Genomic DNA, 16,890 nt, shown 5'->3' on the forward strand with positions numbered 1-16,890 from the left:
AAGCACACTCACTATTGCCTTGCATCTGGTACCAAAACACTTATTCCTCCTTTATTGCTAGGTACCAGAAGCTGGATGACTCCACTGACTCAGTCACCAATCTCTTTCCATGCAGCTGGCACCTGTGTTTTTATTGCCGTATGGCTTCTAACCCCAAATAGGGCCATCCTCCCTTTGGTATGAAAAGTAGCATTGCTGCCTACGTGAACAATTGGGTAACTTTGCTGTGGCCACTACCACTTCTCTTTATGATGAGCTGCTGCTCTTCAAGAGCTGCTGCATCCCAGATTTTGCACTCCCCAGCCATTGTGCTGCAAGCCAAGCATTTACTTTGCTTGTAGTCAAATGAAGGGGTAAGATTTATACTGCAAATTTAGCACCCCAGTCCGAGCTACAAATGTAGACGTGCCTGTAAATTGAGCCAGCACAACCCCATTTCTTCCGTCATTACACAATCATGCATCATTTTCTATGCCAATGAATAAAGGTACAGTAGAACTACATGTAAATCAGATGAATATAGAGAAACTTATAACAACTGGAAATGGATCTCTTATTTTAAAAATGATAAACTTTCAAATCCTGACTTCATTCCCCTCAACCATGTTGTCAAATGAATGCTGCTCCTTCTGCTTTCAATGCTGCATTCACCATTTATGTCATTGGTTAAATCAAAGCCATGTCCTTACATTATCAATTCAACAAATACCATTAATTTGTGGAGCAATTTACTTGGCAAAAGAGAGCAACACAACTTTTTGTATTAAAATTTAAGTATCTGATTTAGAATTTTGAACTTTCCAGCATTAGGTTTTAATATATAACTCTGAGTTATAATAAGCACTAAGGGACCCACTAACTGCACAAATTTTGAAAATATGCTACTTGCTAGGAAATTTACTTTAAGCGTGATACATTTATTCATCCCACACATTCACAACTAATTTTCACCAAAACACATGCACCAATTCTTGGGCATTTGCTATTAAGTTTTAACATATTAATTCATAAATATGTAGTCAAAGGAAAATTCTAGAAGGTAAGTTTGACACTAATGAATGTTGGCACTTCAAAGCAGTTTTATGTCCTAATTTTATTCTTTTTCTTCAAAAATATCAGATTTAATTAACTTTTTCTCCCCACCCCGGCCACCCCTCTCAAATTTCTTTCCTCTCCTAAGGATGTTGAATCCTGCTTTGATTTGATTCTACAGGCATTGGAAGCCCTCTGCTACCTCACCCAAAAGACCACTCTTCATGTGCGTGCAGGCAATTAGTGTCAGTAGACTATTTGACTATAGGGGGAATCACAGGAAAGTCCAAACTTGTTTTCACTTGATGCCAAATAACCACACTTTCCACCATGTGTCACTGGTTAGTTAACAGCAGCAGAAACTCAGACTGATTTTCCCCCTTCCTAGATAACTGATACTAGGGCACAACTGTAACATCCTCAGCATTGCTCCTGCTGAAATCCGCAAACCCAGCACAGGATGAGTGCAGCTCCAACAACATTCAAGAAGCTCGACAACATCCAGGACAAACCAGCCCGCATGATTGGCATCCCATCCACCACCGTAGACATTTATTTCCTTCACCACCGGCGCACCGTGGGTACCACCTTCAAGATGCACTGCAGCAACTAGCTAAGGCTTCTTCGACAGCACCTCCCAAACCAGCGACCTCTACCACCTAGAAGAACAAGGGCAGCAGGCGCATGGGAACAACACCACCTGCACGTTCCCCTCCAAGTAACACCATCCTGACTTGGAAATATATTGCCGTTCCTTCATCGTTGCTGGGTCAAAATCCTGGAATTCCCTACCTAGCAGCACTGTGGGAGAACCTTCACCATACGGACAGCAGCGGTTCAAGGCGGCGACTCACCTGCACCTTCTCAAGGGCAATTAGGGATGGGCAATAAATGCTGGCCTTGCCAGCAACGCCCACATCCCATTAATGAATGAATTAAAAAAAAACAATGATAGACGAGAAAGATTTCAGGTTCAATGTGGCTTCATGCCTCACCAGAGGAACTTGTTTTTAAAAAATCAGTTTTTTTAAAATCAAGATTTACATGTAACCCAATTTGACAATAGCTACTCCACCTCTACTTTAATGTATAACAAGGCGGAATTCTGATTGAGGGTTCAGGTGGTGTCATAAACTGCACATGTGCCAATCAAAGGGTAATGTGTGATCTGAATGCTGATGTTAGATTACAGGCTTGTAATCACTTCTGTTTATCTGTTATTGTTTATGCTATAAGCAGGACATTTTTGCTCAAGTCATTAAGCTGGTTTGTTTTCCTGTTTTTGCCTGTGTTCCTTTGCCTGGAAGTTATGTGAGGTAAGGAATCTGGGGACATGTTTCATGTTGGCAGTTGGTAAATTGTTTGTTTAACTTTTCCAGCATTCTCCTATTGCTAAATAAAAACACCTCTCTTTTTGTTGGCACCAGCTATAAAAAGAGGACTAATAGTACATTTAGTTTTAATACCATACTTTATGAGGTTGTTGTTTTTTTATTACAGCTCCCTTATGGTTGTGTGAGGTAAACGGAGAACTGGCTGGTTCATAACATGATGCAATATCACTACTACATGTTTATATCACAATAACCCTCTGTACTGAAAAAAACTAAACATAACTAAAAGTGCAAAATGTAGATTTCACAAGAGCTATTTTTAATGATATTCAAAAGTTCTGTGATGGTATTATGGTACTATTATTTACTACCATAATACCAAGTTGTTTCCATTGTACGATGTGAATACCTAACTACAAATGGAAAATCCTGCAGACTATTTGTGATATACCATGCAACAGCTTTAGTACTAATGATTTCATTTATTATTTTTTCCCAGTTCTTCAAATGTATCAGTATACATGTACATGCTTGCATGTCACCCATGAGAAGCTTTTCACTTCACTTCCTTTTATACTTCCAATTTGTTCAAATGTTTATGACATAAATCAAGCTATGATATAAGGCCAACACACTCAAAGCCTTTATTTAGGAACAGTGGAGGGAGCCCTGCCCCTAAGAAGGGAAATTCCTGGCTTGGATGCTCGCTGGCAGACTACAAAAGGAAAGACAGGATGTACCATTAGCTTTCATTCCATTCCAAATAACCTGGAACCCATAAACCAGATATTATATGTAAATGTGTGTATACATTTATATGTATCTATTTATGTAAAAAAATTCAATCTCCATCTGCACCAGAAAGGTATCGCTTGTAGAGAAGTTTTTTCTCCACCAGAGAAAGTGCACTGAACAAACTGCCACATCAGTTTAGTGGAAGAAAATTAACGTCTTGTTTTGGTTTGCTCAGCACTGAGTTTATCTTTGATCTAGTAAGTCTAGCACTGAGAGGAAGTTCTATTGAACACTGAAATGCAAATGAAATTGTTTTTAAAGCATTAAGAGATGACTAATATTTCCTATGGCAGTTTGGGGGCAATATATACACAACTGAAATGATACTCTACTTAATTAGAAAAGGGTTGGGAGTCCAAAATCTGTCTCGGTAAGTTTATAATATGCGGATGTTGCAGGGGAAGTAATAGAGGCATATCGCAACAAAAATTTCCTTCCTGGGCAGAAGAAAGAAAGTACTTTGGTTCAGGCTATAGTAGCTCCAACAGCTCAGAGACTGTGAGGGTTTTGAGCATTAACACGTCAATTTTTCCAGAATTAACTGTTTACTTTTGCAGAATGGAAAAGAAAATAAATTATAAACAGATGGCAACCAGCTTTAAGAAAGAAACAAACTGAGAGTCATATTTTTGAAGTTGGCATTTACACTGGGGTTATTCTCTGGGAGTTGTAGTATAACTGGTCTTCTGACTACATCATCTGTATTTGATAACCATTAGATATGTCTTTTCACCGTCAAGCCTGTAAAATAGAGACTTTAAAAAAAGTCCAACTAAAATACACTTGCAACGCATTTTTCCTAGTTCTCAGAGAGATATTGGCCAAAGTTATATAGCTAACATTTATCAGCAAATATTTCACTCTGTTGCACCCGATATCTGAAAAAAATGTTATTAAACAGATAAGGCAGACTTACATACACCACTAATTAAATGGGCTAACATACAGATTGTAAGAATCGTTACATTAATGAAAATGAATGTATTTATACAATAAAAAGACAATGTCATCTTAACAGCATCACTGTGAAGAAAAAAATTAAGTCTATTGTGTTATGAAATACATTAAAAAGACGGTTGAACTCATGCTGTGATATTAGTAATGAATGCATTGATGCATCCGTATGAAATCCGCTGCCAGTTATTTTAATGAATGCACTAACCCATTTACTTTAAATGATTCAACACCTTTGTTAAAGTAGCAGCCAGAGGAACTTCAGCTGAATGTATTAATGCTTTCATTACTAATTAGCAAGTGCAATTTCAACCCATAAGTAGTCTATAATATTTTAATTGTTTAAAGGTGACTATGAAAATCAATGGAAGGGACACTGCAGTTTTTAACTTTCTTCTTCTGTAATTGAAATAAAAATGGTAAGACAGGCCAGTGGCTGATGATTCAATCTACTCATATAGGTTGTTACATAAACATTGTTGAGCAACAGAGATTTTTTGAACACATACATCTAAGAATGTTAAGGGAAACAATATTCCATTTACTCGACTTCAGGGCTGAACATGGTATATCCCAAAGGAAAGTAAGTCCAGCTATATTAGCTGCTTTATTAGCAAGACAGGAAGTACAAACTCCTTTGACTCCTTTCATAATATTGTCCGAAAGGCCCAGCCATATCAAAGAAAGTTATTCATGACAGGAAGCCAGGAACTTTTTCCAGATTCGGCAGCAAGGAAGGAAGAAAATTGTTTGCCTCAGCTGTCCTCTGTTTCTTGAGTCCTGTTTAGAGCCAACAAAGCAGGAAAGGGGGTGGGGAAAGAATAAATGAAAAGGAACAATGTTTATCTTTAAACAGATTTGTGATGTTCTCTGCTGAGTTGCAAGAGTAAAGATTTTCACTATGTTTGAAAGATAAATGATCTGTTCAATTGTGGGTGGCAGTCCAGAATATGGACTATCCTGCCAAGTGGAACTCAGAAATGCAGAGTGATATAAAATGTAAATTACTGTATGTTTATTGACAAATGTAGCCCCGGTTGTGATTGTAGCCCACTTTTAAACTATTAATACCATTTTCAAAATAAGACTGAAAACTCTCCAGTCTTGAAGACTACCCTGGATTTATTTTAGACATGTAAGGTATTTGTGGCTCAAGGTGCTTTACGCTGTGTCTTAAAATCAAGTCCAGATAATCTCCACAGTAAAATCACTGGAAAATGATGGGTCAAATGACACATTTTCAATAATACATGTGCTCTGCTGTTCACTGTGTTGCTCACAGGAAGTTTTAATTTGCCATAGAACTCCCACTTCGCTGTTTTGTTAATAATAAGACTTGAGAAATGCCCCATAAACTATTCTGCTAAAATCTGAGGCAGCATATAGTGTCAAGTGTTCTCAAGTTGTCAACCTAATTCAGGAAGGGGTATCAATGTCACTTTGGCTGAACAGGAATGCAGCAAAGGTAGAAAATGCATTATGCTAAAGATCTTGACAAATGCTTTGAAAATAACGGTCCCAGATTTGATCCTCAGTCCTTGCTTTGGTAGCTGTTCTCAGCCAGGGTGGTAATAGGTGTTTTACAATTGTGGATACTGATGGTGCCCCTGTGGACATGGGTCAGGACAGGATCGGACTTAGCTGTGATATCCTTCACTTTTGAGCAGCCTAATGATTGTTTCTGTTGAGGTTCATGTATGGACATCGGCCATTATGGGTGAGATCTATATAAAACCTTGGTAAGAAAGACTTGCATTTATATAGCACCTTTCATCACCTCAGGATGTCCCAAACTCCGTGCAGTTTTGGTCTCCACATTATAGGAATGACGTTGATGCAATAAAAAGGGTATAAGCACAGATTAACTAGTATACTGCCTGGTATGAGAAAATACAAATGCAAAGAAAGACTTTTAAAATTTAGGCTGTTTTCGTTAGACCAGAAGAGACAAGGGAGGTGTTTAAAATTATGAAAGGATGGGACACAGTATATAGAAATAGACTGCTTCTAGTGATTGAGGGATCTAGAACAAGGGGACAAAGGTATAAGATTAAATGTAAGACAGAGAGCAGGAGAAACTTTTTTTTATACAGAGTTCTGAGGTTTTGGAATGCACTACATGAGTTGAAGCAGAGACTATGTCAACATTTAATAGCCATGATGTGGAGCGGTGATGGACTGGGGTTGAGAATTGTAAACAATTTTACAACACCAAGTTATAGTCCAGCAATTTTATTTTAAATTCACAAGCTTTCGGAGGCTTCCTCCTTCCTCAGGTGAACGTTGGTTGGAAACGTTCCAACCAACGTTCACCTGAGGAAGGAGGAAGCCTCCGAAAGCTTGTGAATTGAAAATAAAATTGCTGGACTATAACTTGGTGTTGTAAAATTGTTTACAAACATTTAATAGGTTAGATAGGCAACTGAAGAAAAGGGGAATAAAGAGATAGGGGAACAGAACGGGCACATGGGATTAGGAAGACTGCTCATGTGGAGCATAAACACTAGCATTGACTTGTTGGCCAAAGGGCCCATTTTCGTGTTGTAATTTCTATGTAATTCCATGCAAAAAGAAAAAAACAAAGACTTGCATTTATATAGCACCTTTCATCACCTCAGGATGTCCCAAAATGCTTTACAGTCAATGAAGTACTTTTGAAGGGTAGTCATTGTTATAATGTAGGAAACGTGGCAGCCAATTTGCACACAGCCAGGTCTCACAAACAGCAACGTGATAATGGCCAGATAATTTGTTTTTAGTGATGTTGGTTGAGGGATAAATATTGGCCAGGACACCGGGGAGAACTCTCCTACTCCTCTTCAAAATAGTGCCATGGGATCTTTTATACCCACCTGAGAGAGGAGACGGGGCCTCAGTTTAACGTCTCATCCAAAAGATGGCACCACCTCAGTACTGTACTGGAGTGTCAGCCCAGATTTTGTGTTTAGAGCGAGACTTGAACACACAACCTTATGACTCAGAGGCAAGTGTGCTACCACCTGAGCCTTGGCTGACACCTGTAAATACTGGAGGGCTTGTGGACCTGTACTCCAGTATAAATCACCATCTTTAGAAGATTAGAGAAAGGAAGAAAATAAAAAAAATTGAACTATAGTAACTCCCTACCATTTGCTTTCAATCTTCTTAAAGTGAAATTATTGACCGGGTAGTGTACTGGATTATCACTATTATTCATCTCTGGGACCCGGGTTCAAATCAGCTCAGAATGATTTTGAGCAGTCTTAAACTATAAATTTCTGATTCCTATGGGGCAATTTTTAACCTCTCCCCTCCAGTCAGGCAGGAATGGGGTAGTCAGATGATGAAAATGGCAGCACAACACTTACCACCCTGTTCCTGCCAATGTCCAGGTCACCGCCATTTTGGTGAGGGCCTTGAAATGGATGGCCCATGCTCCCGCTGGAAACAGGCAGGAGCCATTTTAGTCCATTCAAATCGGGGTCCTATCTTGTTAACTAGACCCCAATGCAATTTTGAAGTACCAATGGGTGCAGCATTTGTGGCAACACATCCCCATTGGTACTCGGCGTAGAGCAGCCTAACCAGTGGTCCTTAATGGCGCTGCTCAAAAAAAGGTAAGAAAATAGATTTTTTAAGATGATTTTTTGGGGTCAGGAGGAACATTAATGCGGCCCTCCCTCCCCTTTAACTTACCTGGACCAGCTTGGCTCCGCAGAGGAGCAGCTGGATTTTCCACCATACCCAATCGGCGAACTGCTCCAAATGTGCGAGCTGCTGGCTAATGGAATTCAAATGCGGCCTGATCATGAAAATAGCTGAAGCCTCTGCCCACCTCCCATCCAATGGAAGCGGTCACTTCAAATTCGACCCCCTAGAGTCCTCGGTACAAAACTATTCATGATTTGGAACTAATCGACCACCTCCTACTTCATTTGAAACTTTAAGTATACAATCTAGGCTGACACCAGTGAAATATCAAGAGAGTGCTGCACTTCCAGAGGTGCTGTCGTTCAGATGAGGTGTTAAACTGAAGCCCCATCTGACTAATCATGTGGGGTGTAAAAAGTCCACGGCACCATTCAAGGAAGAACAAGAAGTTTTCCCAGTGTCCTGGAAAACATTTCTCAATCAACATCACCAAAAACAAACTGACTGGTCATCCATCTTATTTGTTGTTTGTGGGGCCTTGCTGGGCACAAATTGGCTGCCATATAATGCCTAAATAACAATCGTGTCTGCACTTATAAGTGATTTGTCCTGAGATTGTGTTACGGCTATATAAATGCAATTTATTTCTTCTCTCCTATGCTGCAAAGCGTCAATGTAATGTGGCACAATGCAAATAGAGGTAAAACAGATGCTGCATAGTGGTTTCACTAATGGAGAGAAGATAAAACATCCCTGCCATTAAACTGAGGCAGTTCAAGTCATTTCAATGAAACTTATCTATGATTTAGCTTTATTTGAGATAGCTCAAATCAGAAACTAAAGAAAAATATGAAGCAACACAACACACCTCCCCTCCCCATTGTGTGGCGCGACAAGCAATACTGTGCCACTACTAGTGAGAATGGAACATTCTCTTTCTTGGATATTTAATGTAGATACAGATGTGAATTTCCATCTGGCACTTCTGGATGATTTGGAACAGCTACTGCTAATTAAATATAAGTAGAAACTGCTATTAATACTGCTAGCTAAGGAAGCTGTTTCAAGTGACTGGCATTCTTAAGAGATGGGGAAATGTTCCGACTTTGCTGACCTCCGGCTGGTGGAGAGCTGCCCCTGCCGGGGGTGCAAAATTGTAAATTTGGGAGCGCAATACGCACGATTTTCCGACCTTATAAATTGTGTGCAGCACTCACTCAGATCTCTGATATGTGCTCTTCATGAGTGGGGCTCCTCAGTTTGTGAAGTCAGAAAATTGCTCCAACCAGTCTACCAGCCGGGATTAAAAAAACAGGTTAATGTTTCAAGCTGAGATCTTTTGTCAAGCCTGACCAGTTGTGATGAAGGGTCTCTATCCAAAACACGAACCATTCTTTTCTCTACTCAGCAGGCTGGCTGTGTACTTCCAGCAAGTTATGTTTTTATTTCAGATTTTCAACATTCACAAGTTTTTACTTTTATCTCCTAAATCTGGTTGCATTGTTCCTTATTACTTGCTTTGCCTCCAGTTTTAATCAGAGATCTTGATCTCAATGCCCTCTTTCAAGTAATTAATATATACCATAAATAACAGGGATCCCAAGATCAACTCCTGGGGGCATCTCACTGATAACCAGTTCCATTTTAAGGCAGTTTTCTATTGAGCATTCTACTTTCTCCAATTCATGACTTTTAACCTTAGCCATTAATATCCAAAGTGGAACCTTGTCAAAAGCTTTTTGAAAAACAAAGTACATAGGATCCACTGCATATCACTTCTTCACCAAGGCAGTGATATATTTGAAAAGATCCAGTGAGTTAGTTAAGTGTGACCACCCCTGTGTGAATCTATGCTGGCTGTCCTTTATCAAACTGGACTTTTCAAGATGAGGTTCTTTCCTAAAGTGGTGTTAAACTGATCACTCTTACAGTGATGAGGTATATTTCTTGACCATTTTTAAAAGAATAGACATATGTTTGCCACTTTCCAATCCTCAGAGTTCTGTCTGGAATCTAATAGCTTTTAAAACCCTGCTGATTTCTACTTGTGCTTCCTTTAAAACTTGGGAATAAGTCTTTGTGAAAAGGCTTGGAGACTTTTTTGGTCATTCTTCCATCAGCTTTATGATTCCTAAAGTAGCACACAATTTAGCTCTATGAGCAATTATGGTGAGAATTGATGTTATGACCGGAATTTAAAAAGCTAAGAAAAATAAAATACTTTCATTTTTCCCCCTTTACATGTGCGAATACTACAGGCTTTATATCAATAAATGCCAACATTTATATTAACATTTAATGGGTATGGAATTGACAGCTTATGCATGCCATATCGTACCTGCAGGAGCTTTGAGTATCTAGGTGGTCAGCTTTTAGATGAGGCTGTTAAAAGTTGAGACAAATAAAATATATAAATACAGATGGTTGTACCAGTAATCATTTGAACTAAAGGAAGTATCAGCCGCCTGACCATACACCATACCCAATCAAATGGTGGTTCCACCAGTTACAGTTTCAACAGCAGACGCTTGCCTTTCGGCATCCTAATCACTGTAGGCACCAAACCTAGCCTCCACACAACACCTTGCATCAGCTATCTTCCTAAATAAGGGAAGTATCTTTCGCACCCAACAGGAACGTCAATCTCGCTATGGAATGATTTCGAAGGTTAGATTTGATTCAGCATTATGGTTAGATTTGGTTGAGCAGTATGGTCAGATTCGGTTGCCTGTATGCCCATGATCTTGCTCCACCGCTGTAACTGAAGCACAGCGGCAATCTGCCAGTGTGGACAGAACCTGACTCTGCTGGAGTTTTTGGGGTCAGGAAACTTGAATGAAACAAGTGGGTGCCAACACCAGGAGGACCAGCTACAAAGTTTTGGTGATCTTGGAATCAAGCTTCCCATTAGGAGGGGGCTGATTTCAATGTAGCTGGATTCAATCATCTGGGGTGTCCAAGCCAAATTCCAGACCTGGAAACATCTGTAGGCCCCACTTCCACTGTATGTAAGGACATAACATCTGCATTTTGCCAGCATATAGTACATTGGGTGCTCAGGAAGTGGAAGCAGTGGGAAATGTAATGGGCGATGCTATCATGCTGGCCCCACCTTTATTCAAGGCAAACCTCCAGGGGGCATATGGAATTTTGCCCATCCCCAAGGGAATTCCCACGTACATGTCTTTGAGGTGGAGAGCTGGGGTAGGTCCTGCCCCAAGAAAATTCAGGGCCCATATATTTTGTACAGAAAAGTAGTTCTTCAAATTATATATTTTAAACAAATGCGTACAAAAGACTTTATAACTATCAGCATAAAGGAACAGAATAGCGTATCAAAAATCTATAAAACTTGAGTGATTCAGTGGGTAACTGAAAGCATAGTTAAAAAACAAAAATATTCCAACTTGTGATCAGTCAATACATTTGCAACATAATGTTTTCAGCTCAGTTCATCCTTGCTGAACTTGTCGGATTTGGTGCACTGCCTCAAACAGTATTTTTTGGCCTCATTTGTTCTGTAAATGGGGAAGGACTTGGAGATAATAATTTTATGCAGCATTTGGTAGCAGCTAAGGAAACAGATGGTTTAAAATCCTGTGCTAAAAGCTGAGTGGCTGTAACTATTTTAAAACAACACACAAAGAATGGACAAACTTGAATTTATACAGTGCCTTTCACAGATGTCCCAAAGTGCTTCATTGCCAATGAATTACTTTTAAAATGTAGTCACTGTTATTATGTTGGCAAACAAAGAAGCCAATTCTGGACAACAAAATCCCGCAAATTAGATAAATGACTAGTTAATCTGTTTTGGTGGCGCTCTTGTTACGGATGATTGAACTAATATCCTGGCTTTGACTGAAACTTGGCCCATAGATGGCGATATCTTGCCCCTTACTGAAGCCTCTCCGCCTGGCTATACTTTCCAATACCTGCTTCACCTAAACTGCCACAGCGACGGTGTGGCCTTTATCACCAAGTCACACCTTGAAGTCTCCCCCTGCTCGTCTAGTATCTTCTGCTCCCTGAAGCACCTCATCTTGTTCCACTCCTCTCACATCTCTTTTTAATATCCTCATTGACTACCGTGCCCCACCCTGATTTCTCCTAGAAATATCCTCCCTTAACCTCTGCACTCCTCATTCTCAATGATTTCAATCTCCACCGCAGCTCCCACTGACTTTTCTCCTCTGACGACTTCACTGCCCTCCCTCAACCTCTTCCTCCATATAAACTCTAACCATAAAAGCTGGCTTCAGTAAAAGTGAGCATGAAGTTTTTGCTTTGTCATATAAACCCAACTGGTTCACTAATGTCCTTTAGAGAAGAAAACCTGCCATCCTTACCCGGCCTGGCCTATACATAACTCCATGTTGTCCTCAGAAGTGGCCACTCAGTTGTATCAAACCACTACAAAAGAATTAGAAGAATAAAACCAGGCAGACCACTCGGCTGCAACCTAGGCAATGGATTAGGTCACGACGAAAGCACGGCCAACCCACTCGACCCTGCAAAGTCCTCCTCATTAACATCTGGGGACTGGTGCCAAAGTTGGGAGTGCTGTCCCATAGAGAAGTCAAACAACAGCCTGACATGCTCATGCTCACAGAATCATAACTATCAGCCAATGTCCCAACTCCTCCATCCCCATTCCTGGGTATGCCCCAGCCCATTGGCAGGGCAGACTCACCAGAGGTGGGGGCACAGTAGTATACAGTCAGGTGGGAGTAGCCCTGGGAGTCCTCAACATTGACTCCAGACCCCATAAAGTCTCATCAGTTCGGGTCAAACGTGGGCATGGAAACCTCCTGTTGATAACATGGGCAAGGAAATCTACCGCCCTGCCTCAGCTGATGGATCAGTACTCCTCCATGTTGAACACCACTTGGAGGAATCACTGAGAGTAGCAAGGGCATGGAATATACTCTGGGTGGGGAACTTCAATGTCCATCCAGTGGCTTGGTAGTGCCATCACTGACCAAGCTGATCAAACCCTGAAGGACATAGCTGCCAGACTGGACTTGTGGTAGGTGGTGACAGAATCAACACAAGGGAATCTACCTTTTGCAGATGCATCTGTCCGTGATGGTATTGGTAGGAGTTGTTATAACTGGATAGCCTGGTGGTGAAGGATAGAATACTGGAGCCTGGTCTTCAGTTGTTTCCAAGCCTTTATTCACACAGCGATCCCCCTTACACACACCTATAAAAAGGGTACAATAGAGTCCCCAATTGATACACCACCTGAATACAATTAACACAATACAATTAACTGGAGTGACCACAGTCCTTGTGGAGACCAAGTCCCGTCTTCACACTGAGGACAACCTCCATTGCATTTTGTGGTACCACCACCGTGCTAAGTGGGATTGATTAACAGATCTAGCTGCACAAAACTGGGCATCCATGAGGTGCTTTGGGCCATCAGCAGCAGCAGAGCTGTATTCCACCACAATCTGTAACCTCATAGCCCAGCATATCCCTCAGTCTTCCTCCTTCACCATCAAGCCAGATGACCAACCCTGGTTCAATGAGGAGTGTAGAAGAGCATGGCAGAAGCAGCACCAGGCATACCTGAAAATAGGTGCCAACTCGGTCAAGCTACAACACAGGACTACATGCATGCTGAACAGCAAAAGCAGCATGCTATAGACAGAGTTAAGCAATCCCATAATCAATGGATCAAAGATCTGCAGTCCTAACACATCCAGTCATGAATGGTGGTGGACAATTAAGCAACTAATGGGAGGAGGCGGCTCCATGAACATCCCCATCCTCAATTATGATGGAGCTCAGCATGTGAGTGCAAAAGACAAGGCTGAAGCTTCACAACCAACTTCAGGCAGAAGTGCTGAATAAATGATTCTTCTCGGCCTCCTCCTCAGATCCCCACCATCTCAGATGCCAGTCTTCATCCAATTTGATTCACTACATGTGATATCAAGAAATGGCTGAGTGCATTGGATACAGCAAGGCCATGGGCCTGACAACATCCCGGCTGTAGTGCTGATGGCCTGTGCTCCAGAACTAGTTGCGCCTCTAGCCAAGCTGTTCTTCCAAGATCATCATACTCCAGACTTCATTACAGCCTTGGTCCAAACATGGATATGAGCTGAAATCCAGAGGTGTGGTGAGAGTGGCTGTCCTTGACATCAAGGCAGTATTCGACCGAGTGTGGCACCAAGGAACCCCAGAAAAAATGAAGTCAATGGGGATCAGGGGGAGAACTCTCCAATGGCTGAAGTCATACCTGGCACAAAGAAAGATAGCTGTGGTTGTTGAAGGCCAATCATCTCAGCCCCAGGATATCACTACAGGGGTTCCTCAGGGCAGCATCCTAGGCCCAACTACTTTCAGCTACATCATCAATGAACTTCCTTCCATCATAAGGACAGAATTGGGGCTGTTCGCTAATGATTGCACAGTGTTCAGTTCCAGTCATAATTCCTCGGATAATGAAGCATGCAGCAAGTCCTGGACAATACCTAGGCGTGGGCTGATAAGTGGCAGGTAACATTCGTGCCACACAAATGTCAGGCAATGACCATCTTCAACAAGAGAGCGCCTAACCACCTCTCCTTGATATTCAATGGCATCACCATCACCGAATGCCCCACTATCAACATCCTGGGGGGGGTCACCACTGACCGGAACTCAAGTGGACCAGCCACATAAATGGTGTGGATACTACAGCAGGTCAGACGCTGGGTATTATGCGGGAAGTGGCTCACCTCCCGTCTCCCCAAAGCCTCTCCACCACCTACAAGGCACAAATCAGGAGGGTGCTGAAATACCTTCCACTTGCAGCTGCAACAACACTCAAGAAGCTCAATACCATCAAGGACAAAGCAGTCCGCTTGATCAGCACCCCATCCACCACCTTAACATCCACTGCTGCAGTGTGTACTATCAAGGCTTCTTCGGCTGCACCTCCCGAACCTGCGACCTCTGCCACCTAGAAGGACACGGGCAACAGGTGCATGGAAACACCATCTCGACTTGGACATATATCGCCGTTCCTTCATCTTCATCAAGAATGCATTTTTAAAGAAACGCTATTGTTAAATTATTCCTTATAGTAGTTCAGTTTAAGATTTTAAAAATTACTGCTCTTTTGATTTTATAGTCCATGTGGCCTCCAAGTCCTAGCCATCTTGCCAGTGAATCATTATTCATTGTTCTTGAGATAAGTGCCTGCTTCTCCCAGGATAGGTTCTCTCGTGCTTACTTTCCACGTTCCTCCCTATTGCCATGGTGATGTTGTCAATCAAATGGTGTACACGTGTGTGTATTTAAAGGAAAAGAGAGATCAAAATGCATACAACGGAAGATTGTGGGATGAACACTGCTGGATTCATACTTTTAATCTCTTTATTCCGAGGTAGTCCCAGAGGAGGAGAAAACAGGAATATGATCAATGCAGAGGTATTTTATTTGGGGTGAAGAAGCAGAAAGAAGAAAATAGTATGATCAACGTGGCTTAAGTCTGTTGGAGTACAGTAACTTCTTTGCTTTTTGACTTGAACCCTGAAATGTCAATTTCTTCCTGTTTTAATCTGAAATGAATCACTGGTTTGGTAACTTTTTAGATTTAGACAAGTGAAGGTGCCCAACAGCTGAAATTAAGAGCCGCTGCAATTTGCCCCAAGGCCTAATGGAAGCATTCCCCTAAAAGGAATTGTAGGAAGAAATTTTAAGAGCTCCAGGACTAAGAGAGTGACTTCCCCCCATTGTCACCTCCCTGCATAGAACTGCCATTCCTTATTCCCCTTTTTCCCCACCATGTTGCTACATGCAGGGATGAAAAAAACACTAGGACTGGAGTAGCCCTGCTTCATGTTCCAATGCCAAGCCAGAAAACACATCAGCATGGACACATGCAGAGTTTGTGCTGTTGCACCAAAAAGGAAATTGCACTCCCAAACCTTAGCAAACGTGGGCCATGGGGCTCCACATAAAGCAAACCAAGAGATGCTCCAAAACAAAATTTTTGTTTCTCACGCTCTCCTCCTTGCAGTGCTTTGTACAATAAAAACATTTTACACAGTTTACACGTTAGTTTAAGCATTTGTATAGTTTAAACAAAAACAAGTCGATCTTCTTTCAAATCATAGTGCAGCAAGTATAGGACTTCACTCACTTCTCCTGTTCAGTTTACATAGCCAAGAGCATGCAAAAACCATCTGAAAGCAAATGACTCTACTGGGATCTGGTGGGAGAGATCTTTAGGTTTAATACTTCTCTACATTGAGCGACGTCAGCAATCATGCTTCGGAAATTGAATTGTAAATACAGCCTGATACACTTCTGGATCAAGCCTTTCTTGCTGAGTGTTCAGTTAAAAGACCCAGAGATTGTCCTTAAACCAGTACCTACAGTTGGTCTGCCAATCACTGAGCACAAATATAAATGTAGCATAACAGTTTAAAGAGGCCGGATGATGAAAATATGGGGATAAAAATAGACATAAGAGCTCCAATGACTTATTTAAATCTTTGCTGGCTCAAAGAAAATTATATTTTCTTTCAACTTTTTTTTATATTTTCATATAGGGCGAAGCAAATCAGACATTGGCTGATTGACAAATACAGTTTGGCAAAGCATATTTGTAGTCATGGTTAGTTTGCTTTCATGGCTATATAACATGGAAGAAAAGAACAGCAGCAAATGTGATTTAAATTAAGGCATCTACAGTATCTGAACGTTGAGTAAAATGGGCAGGGGCTGCTAAACGAAAGACCATATTTAGTTCTCCAGTACAACATAGTCAGATGCATTCAAAGCTCATCTTGGAGTAATTTATAAAACATGATGATTTAAAGGACAGTCAGCGAGCTGCAGTGGCTCCAGTATGGAGAGGGGAAGTGAAACTAAATCATAGGTGAATAGCAGGTAAGGAGCAGAGGCAGCAATCAGTCAAACCATACACTTATTGGCAACATTTCAACTAGATATAATTTATAAAATTGAAGTCAAGGAATATACAAAAGGGTATGCTGCTAACAAAATCCACAGATAGATTACATGGCACTGAAATAAACATTTCCAGATGGATCCTGACAAAAAAACCTTCATATAAGAAAATGTTAGCTTCCATAAATCTATGGCAGAAGAGAGAGCATTTTTTTCTCTTAATTTGACT

General features: G+C 41.1%; 1 protein-coding gene across 2 annotated transcripts in view; it reads right to left on the reverse strand.

Annotated features, from left to right (window-relative positions):
* supt3h (SPT3 homolog, SAGA and STAGA complex component) overlaps nt 1-16,890 on the reverse strand; it is a 424,528-nt gene that overhangs the window by 16,139 nt on the left and 391,499 nt on the right. Inside the window, exon 12 of one of the 2 annotated variants that reach the window (XM_067984481.1) lies at nt 10,084-10,127. The exons of the other annotated variant lie outside the window; for it this stretch is intronic. Coding sequence (XP_067840582.1) covers nt 10,084-10,127 — 44 coding nt within the window. The remainder of the gene's footprint in view (nt 1-10,083; nt 10,128-16,890) is intronic. 2 annotated transcript variants of the gene reach the window in all.

This window comes from Heptranchias perlo, chromosome 5, assembly GCF_035084215.1.
Source record: "Heptranchias perlo isolate sHepPer1 chromosome 5, sHepPer1.hap1, whole genome shotgun sequence".
Lineage (NCBI taxonomy): Eukaryota > Metazoa > Chordata > Chondrichthyes > Hexanchiformes > Hexanchidae > Heptranchias > Heptranchias perlo.